The 8881-nt window shown below is 38.8% G+C and overlaps 1 protein-coding gene across 7 annotated transcripts in view; it reads left to right on the top strand.

Moving 5' to 3' along the window:
- kcnq1.2 (potassium voltage-gated channel, KQT-like subfamily, member 1.2) overlaps positions 1-8881 on the top strand; it is a 219752-nt gene that overhangs the window by 44618 nt on the left and 166253 nt on the right. For all 7 annotated transcript variants that reach the window (XM_046037202.1, XM_046037201.1, XM_046037200.1 and 4 more), the window contains exons 11-13: positions 1400-1556; positions 5185-5211; positions 7216-7333. In XM_046037202.1, the coding sequence (XP_045893158.1) occupies positions 1400-1556; positions 5185-5211; positions 7216-7333 (302 nt within the window). The remainder of the gene's footprint in view (positions 1-1399; positions 1557-5184; positions 5212-7215; positions 7334-8881) is intronic.

Below are 8881 nucleotides of genomic sequence, written 5' to 3'. Positions count from 1 at the left end.
CCCCCCCCCCACACACGCCCCCCCCCCCCCCCCACACACACACACACACGCACACACACACACACACACACACACACACACACACACACACACCCCCTCCCTTTATATCTACAGTAAGTTAGTCCATCAGTGTCTCTTTCTTGGTCTTTCTCTCTTTTAAACTCAGTGTCTGTTACATTTTCTTTATGCCCTTCCATCTTTCTCTGTCTTTTCTCTTTTTTTTCTCTCTATCAATCTCACGACACCCACCACTACATCCCTCTCTCACTCTTTGCTAATGAGTCATTCAAACCACGGGTATTTGGATTGAACTACTGGCCACTTGTCAATGCCAAAGTCTGATCCAGTGAGTCCAAATAATTAAGTTTCTATAAAGGCCACGTCCATGATGTTGGTTTGGGTCAGTGGGTCTAAGTATTGGACTAGAGGCACCATTTAGGTCCTCAGAAACTCACTGAATCAAACAACACAGAGCTATGATCTCACGCAAAGAAACTGAGATTAAACATGTACTGCTGATGTCACCAGCATGCAGCGTTGGTAAGATTGGTTGGTAAGGAAAATAATGTGTTTTTGTATTTCAATAATGTTTTTAGCATAGCATGTCTTTTTAAAACTTGAAATGGCTGAATACATTCACTGATTGTTCAGAGAAAACACCTGATATGGATTCAACTTTACTGTGTTGCTAACAGGCTAGCACATTGAAGAAATTAATGTTTAGCTATAGTGTTATCTTAATTTTGTAAAAAAGAAGTAAATGTTAAATGGACTATAAATGATTTACAATAAAACTAATTGTATTCCCTACTCTTTGTAACATACAGCATAGGAAGCGATGCAACTGTGGAGTAGCACAAAAAAATAAACAACTAGCTGTTGTAGTGACGATATTTACACCGACAACATGCATTAGCAAGCAAAGCGAAGAGCACTTTAGGTTAGAAAAATGTGTGTTTTGTCTTCCCTTATATTGAAAGATTTTGCTGGGTGATCATACCTCTATAATTCTATTGGCTAAAACTTCAGTTTGAAGTGTTTTGTTGTATGAGATGAAGAGGCAGTCCAAATCTAGCTTTCCTAGATTCCTATACAGACAATACACAAAATTCAGAAACACCAGAAAAAAACATGATGGGCGACACTTAACTTAATGTAAACAGGAATTCATTGTTTTCTTGAGACATTATGAAACATTTTCTCCCTGCATAAACTGAGGCCTTGCCTAGATGGCATAACTGACAACATTTATTGTGGTATAAGGGTTTGATCAGAATGGCTCTTTGAAGACTCTATAAAACTATATTTAATTTAATAATTACATATACAATTTATCATCATGATAGTCCTGACACACCTTTGGTTTATTAAATTGATTGATGTTTCATTTGTCTGTCAGAAAAAGGCGACCAAGAGACGTTTGAAGTCCAGAGGTAATGGCTCTATGGTTGTGGCCTCAGAGAGGGCTGTGTCGATCCCGCAGATCATCATTGATGACTCAGTGGAGAAGAAAGATGTCTCATTTTTCCTGGAAGAGCCAAGGGAGGCTGTTGAAGGTAGTATACTGGAAAGAGCACTGTTCTTATTTTACTATAATGCACAGTATCCAAATTAATATCAAATAGATGTCAAGGTTTGTCAGTCACTAAGTGTAGTGCATGTTTTTGAAAAGAAAAACAGCTAACCACTATAAATTGCTTTTATTCCAACTCCCAGACAAGTCAACTAGCCAAGATTACACATGAAAGCACTGAGCCCTGTTTTATTACTGCTTGATTAAACTGACTTCATTTTGGATCTCTTGATAACAGAATTTTTATTTATAACTCAACACCTCAGAATACCATGTTCTGTGAAAGTGTTTTTGAAGGTGTTTTTGAACTATCTTCGCCGTTTTGATACAGCTCATGGCCAGCTGGCAATGAAGCCAGAATCATGTGGAGGACATTTTACAAAGTGAATTACTGCAGTAATGAAATAATAGAACTTTGTTTGATGAAATAATGTGTGTTGAGTGCTGTGAAATGATATCATGATGCCTTAAAGGCCTTGAAAATCAATTATTTCAGTAAAGGTTAGATGTGTTTTTGCATTCAGAGCATTTAAATGGCCACAAATGATGAATGGCACTTTTAATGGCACTTGCTGTAGATAAATTTGCTGTCAGCTTGTACTTTTGTGTTGGCCAGTGTTTGTCATCCTTAGTTTGAATATGTGTGAAAATAAATACTGTAGATACGTATAAAATAACCCCCCTAATAATTATTTTAATGCAAGTATTTTTTCACATTTAGGCTAGTAGAGTCACCACAAAAGCTTTAAACTAGAAAACTAACATTTTACATTGTCACCTATATCTGGTGGAAATCAGTGGCTAAATATGGTGTTCAGACTTGGAGTACTTTCTCTCTATACTCTGTTTGGTGCTCACTGCTGTTACTTCTGCCATTGCAAGAGAACATGCTAAATCGTAATAACTTACTCATCTCATTGGTTCATTCTTTGTGGAGCTATTGGTTAGATATGACACGTGTGTGAGCAAATCTGGCAACGACCAAAAGACTGATATACTACTGATATACTTTATAGACCAACCTCTCTGAAGCGTGCTATATACGAGTGAGAAATAAAGTTTGGTGTTTCAGCCACGCTAGAGGCAAGGCCCCAGGGAAGTCTATGCCGGCCTGTCGCGTTGTTTGTCTACCACTTTTGTCCGACCTGAGATGTCTCAGCAATTGTTTGATGGATTGCCATGGAATTTTGTAAAGACATCCCTGGTCCATAGATGATGAATAACTTTGCTGATTCCTCTACCGCCACCATGAGGTTGGAATTCATTAATTTTGTGAAATGACTTAATTAATGCCACTAAATATGGTACAGACATTCTTGTCCCCCTCATGGTGCATTGCCATATCTTTGGCGATCCCTTAAGTTTTCATTTAGTGTCATAATTGGGTCAAAATTTCCATTTGTTCAAATACCTGCAGAACAAATTATATTCCCATCAACTCTACTGTTTCTTTGTTTCTAATTAGGAAATTTGAATCTGCAAACACAATAAACTAAGATTGTTAACATGGTAAATATTATAACTTGAAGGACAAAATAATTATAGAATAGACAGCCTGTTTGAATGTGGAGCTAATCTTCTGCTAAAGATTACAGTTTGGTTCTCTCAGTTTATACAAACAGTGGGGACCATTACACATTATGGGAGGAGTTCACACAGTAAACAGAGGCCCTATCCTGATCCCCTTAGATCCAAGATGGCTGCCAGGTGTCTTCAGTAGGCCAGATGGAAGTCATTACAGTCTCAGTGGTGATTAGAGGTCATGGTTACAAGCTCTTTACTGCTTCACTTGTCCCCTTTGCTGTCCACAGACACTCACACTGGGCTTAAGTGGAAAAAAGTTTAAAATATGGGCTTGTCAAGGTTACAAATGGGAATTTCTTGTTATACCGGTTGAAGTTTACCAATAATGCTGCAGTCATGCCAAAGCCAAGTTGTGTTTTCTTCTTGTCGTCAGCCTGAAAAAAGCTTGAAATGATGTTGATTTCAGCTTATTCTGTATCCAGATAATTATAGCATCATTCCTAATTGTTGCCAGAACTCGTACATAACAATGGAAACTTGTGTTTTTTTAATGCAGATCTATACACACAATATATGATTGATGGCTGGTTGGTTAAAGGGGTGGTGGTTTAACTTCCTGTGTTAAAAGACAACCCTGCAAAATGAATTGACCCAGACTCCAAGTTAATAAATGCACTTTATGAGTTTTTCCTGTCAAAGCGTGCAATCATAAAAGAAACTGGAGTGACATAAACTTGACATAAAGGCAGACCATCACTAAAAGAACAACCACTTATGAGGGGAATAGCTTTTTAGCTTCCTGCTTAACTGGGTGAATCTTAGATAATGAAGGAGAACATGTGTCTTAAGTGCATGTGGAAATAAGTGGGAAAAAGAAGTGACCATGCTGTAGATGGCATAAAACTGTGTAATGAATTCAAAGCCTGCCGCCTGCTGTCACTAATGATAATGTGTGGGGTTGAAACAGCATGTGACTGTATGATTTCTGCTTCAGATCAACCAATAAAACGGGCATCTGCTATGTCAACTGTCTACCCCAGGGCTGTTACTCTTTATTTATTGTTTTAACCATCACTGTTTCAACTTGGTATTAAACTGCTGGATTCTGTAAAAATAAAAATATCTAGAGATGCAGATGTTTTTTTAACATTGTTTAATGAAGTTTTATGTTCTAAATAGCAAACTGGTTTAATTTAGATTTTGCTGTTGGGTTTTATGAGTCAGCTAATATAAGTTGCATGGTAATGCAGTTTGGTTGTTTGTGCAACTGTAAACTAACTATGTTGTATTAAAAGAAAATAGGGATGGCTGCACAATGTCATATGTGCTTCCTGCCTTTCCCACACTTTCTTGGATGCTTTTTACAGTTGTGTATAGTATTTTTTCTTTCTCTTTAAACATACAATAACTTTTTTTGGTCACTTGAGGGCAGCGAAACAAGTTCTGAACACAACATTGACATATCATCACCTTTTAAGTTAATATGGTAAATTTCTTAGCAAATAGTTGTAGTAGTATTTATACATGCAGCAGTAGCAGCAGTATGGGTTCACCACCTGGCAAATGTAAGTCCAATATTCACTCTCTTTTTTCCTCTACCAACTCCTGATGGAAATATTTGGCTCTTTAGCTGTTAATGCGAAAAAAACACTTTGAGAGCAGTGAGAGTGAAGTAACATTGCAGACTGGACAAATAAACAATAAACTGAAACTCACTATAAAGCTCTGTAAAACTCAGGGGAGCTGTAGATTAAGATGATAACTTTCTGCAGGTTCCTCATTACGGGCAACCCCTCATAGAGTCACATCGCTTTCACATTGTCAGTTCATTCATTGTTATTGCAAAATTTTATATTATAACTGCTTTAAATACAGTAAATACTTTCAAGTGAAGTGCCACAATTACTGCATTCTTTAAAAAAGAATTTGCAATCTTTATCTGTATCCAATAAAGGAGGAAATTGTTGTGCAACAAAAATGGTGTGTTGCAACTGATTGAGATTGTTGGTACATTAGTTAGTTAGTTTTATTTCAGCTTTGCAGCCATTTCACAGTCATATTAATAATATTTCCGCCTTTCTTTGCAGGAATCAACAGAATGTTCAGACAAAAAGGTGAGTCTTTCTAACTCCTCCATCACACCTGAGGTGAACTAAATGGGATTCCAGGGATTGGAATATGGCATTTTGTTATAAAGATGATGTCAACAAATATTACAGTGAACTCTGGTCTCGTGGTACCTCTCTGAAGTTTCCATTCCATAATCTTGTATTTTAAGGCATACGCTGTATGCACAGCTAATCCACATGAGTGAAACAATGTACACCCTTTTACTTGCCTGTTATTGTTCGTCAAAACTACAAACACAAAGGGTGAATATGTAGTGTATATGTGATCAGTGCAGTAGCCCCCTTCCACTGGTTAAGTACTCTTTTTTCTCCTATTTAAAACTTCTCTGTGTTAATCATTAGCTACCGTGCCTTTAATGTGGCTCAGACAGTATTTTAATTAGACTTGCTGGCTGGCTGGGCCTTTGTCCCCAACTGGACCAAACCAGAGCCAAGCAGAGAGACTCAGACGCTGGTTCTGGGTTGACCTGGCCTGTTTTCTTTACTGGGTGCCCTGCCAACACCACGGTGAGGAACAAGGCTGGCCTGGCTAGGAATGGGCAGGGGCCTACGGAATCGTGGGGACCTAGACTGGGACACTAAAGAGAGGGAAGGAGGGAGGAGTTGATAAGCGACCATTGTGGAGCTCCAGTGGTCAGAAATAAACTGGTCATTGTTTGATTTGGTCAGTGTCCGGCTTATCGCTCCACTTATCTGTCTGGCCCCACTCACCTCCCTGTCTGTGAGAATCTCTCTCTCTCTGTACCATCTAACTTTCCTTTTTTTCCTCTGCATTTATTCTTTCTTTCTCCCACTACTGACCTTGGCCCATACTCTCCCAACCAAACACATTTGCACTGATGGGCCAGATAAACTACATGTTGTTAATAAACCCTTATCTTGTTTGCATAGCCAATAAGCCAGTTCACGTCTCCTCCTGTGAGCTGAAGTTGAGGCTAAACGTGGCTCTTATTAGCTCTGGTTACCCCCCTCCTCTCTCTTTCTCTCGCTTTCTCTCCTTCCCTCTCTCTCTCTCTCTCTCTCTCTCTCTCTCTCTCTCTCTCTCTCTCTCTCTCTCTCTCTCTCTCTCTCTCTCTCTCTCTCTCTCTCTCTCTCTCTCTCTCTGCCGCTTCCTGATTGGACAATGTTAAACAAACTTGATGATGGAGTACAAGAGAGGGTAAATGGATTTTGCTTGAATTGGAATGGCCATTCTGTCCTTGGACACAGATTTGCCTCCATTCTTTATCACAATGGAAGCCTGGTGGTTTAGAGGAGAGACCTGTCAAACTCAGACGCTGACAGTCTGACTGCAGGTCAAGAGATCGCTACACATGTTGTTCTTAGCAGTTGTGTTGCCAGCTGCATTGTTAAACTGGAGCTCATATAAATTGTTAAAAAGAATCTATAACTCAAATACTTTTTCCCAACAGAACTTAATTTCTTCTCATATATAGTAGTTTCGCCCTTTTGAAAACCTCCATGTTAATTCAGAGATATAGCACTTCTGTTGCATACCAAATGGTTGAGCAATAAATAAAGTCACTCATATAAGCAGTGTTTGTTGAAACTTTCTTCTCTTTTTTCTTCTTCTCCTTTCTCTTGTCCTATTTTCATTATTTTCACATGGCATCAGGCCCTCCTCACCATTCTTGGTCGTCTTTCACTCTGAGCTGCCCTGGCTCTCCAGGTATCTTTCTGTTTCTTTGATTCTGCTTTGATGTTACACAATTAAATATATCAGATCTTTTCGGCTTATTTTGCTGTAGAATAGTTCCTGAGAGAAGCCAAACTATGTGCATTATTATATAACTCATATTACGTATCTTGTAGTTTCAGAGCAATGCACTGCATTTATCACATTTTTCTCTTTCGAATCAAAATTAATTAACTTAAGAATAAAGCCCATCCTCAGTATAATTTAGGGCAGATTTAAATTTGTATACAGTTTACCAGCCCAATATGAGTGCACTGGAAGTATTCTATATCTGTTATCTCTGTTCTTTTCAGTAAAGAGGAATCATGATAACAACAGCTCTATCGACATCTCCCGTGCCAACAGCTTAACCGATGAACTTGACTACATGAGTGAGGACATTCCCCTGCCTGTGGTGACTAACAAAGCTCAGTAAGTCCCAGAAAATGTCCCTTCTGCTCTGCTCTGCTCTGGAGCCCCCATCTCTCTCAGATCTATCACCCTGCACTGACCTCCATTCTTTCATAGCCTACATATAATACTGATTTCCCCACTCATTGTAGTACCTAAAGGCCTTTTGTCAGACCAGAGAGACCCTTTAGCTGCTCTCTAAATGATGTTGTTTTGTTGAACTCTCTTGAGGGTTAAAGAGACTCTCGAGGGCCAGGGCCATATCAGGTACAGAGAGTTATAAAGGGGATTATCCCTTTAGTCTTGAGGGAAATGTCTAAGAAATCCCTCTCAATAGGTTGTTGGACATGTTAAGGTACCGGATGGCTTGTCGCCACATGCCCTCATAGGATTAATAATTCACTGCTGTTGGTTGCTGTGTGAATTGCGAATGCTTTTTGATGGTGTTTCTTCTTCCTGCTGACATGCTCATTCAAATGAGTTTCATTAATGTAAGTCAAAATGTAATTAGATTGGTTTCCTGTGTTAGAGTGCTGTAGCAGAGCATGCTAATGACTGTTACAAAAACAATTTATTCCCCATCAGCTCTCTACTCACTCCTGTCTTTTCAGCAGTATCAACAGACGAGGATTCCCACATTGTGTTTTCACCAGTTAACACTAACAACAGTTACTAGACGTGTTCACATCGAAGCAAATTGGAAAGACTTTGCATGGGCATGTCAACACTATTGTTTGGCTTAATATCAGTAGTGGGAGACTGCTAGGGTGCCTTTCCCACTGGGGCTGAGTCATGAAGAGCCATTGCATAGAGATTAGATTACATACTGAGAAGACAGGTGATACCAAATCTTATAGGAATAAATGCAGAAGGTTAAAGGTTTCAATAGATTGTGGGCTACACAGGGGCAGCAATGTAGTTGATGTTGTGTCTATGTGGTTGCTCCCTTTTGTTAATAATAGATGTGGTTAATCTGTAGTGTACATCCACCACAGTGAGCTACAAAACCTTTTGACAGCTCATGTGCACTGAAGGCCTCAAGAAGCAGTTTGGGTGCTGTCTTGTGACATGTTGAACTGCATGTTGCAGTTCTGTGGAATTTATATTGCATTTAGTCATTAGTATATGGTTGTAGTGTGTGTGTGTATATGTACATACTGTATATTCCTAATGAAAAAGAATGTGTGAAGTGGCCATATTTGAATTAATTTGGGTCAAAGAGAGTTAGTTTCCCCATACATGTTGTTTCGATCAAAACCTTTTATTTACAGTCATTCATTGCTTTCCTAATTTATTCTGGATTCTCATTTTTGTCCCCTCTAGAAAACAAAACTTTTTGTGCACCTTTTGTACAGATTCATTACCATGTAGGACGAAAATCTTACACGGTTTTACCCAGTTTCAGTTTTAGTTCAAAATATCTAAATGATGATAAAATGCTGTTCAGCACTGAGGATAATCCAATACTTTCGTTCAAGTAAAAACATTAACAAAACAAATTGTAAAACGAGACATGAGCAGCAGCACATTTCCTCTCTCTTACTGTCTTTTGACCTGCCTGTTTGTGGC

Source organism: Micropterus dolomieu, linkage group LG22, assembly GCF_021292245.1.
Source record: "Micropterus dolomieu isolate WLL.071019.BEF.003 ecotype Adirondacks linkage group LG22, ASM2129224v1, whole genome shotgun sequence".
Taxonomy (NCBI): Eukaryota; Metazoa; Chordata; class Actinopteri; order Centrarchiformes; family Centrarchidae; genus Micropterus; species Micropterus dolomieu.
The sequence above is the reverse complement of the archived record's forward strand: the minus strand, read 5'-3'. Positions and strand labels throughout refer to the sequence as shown.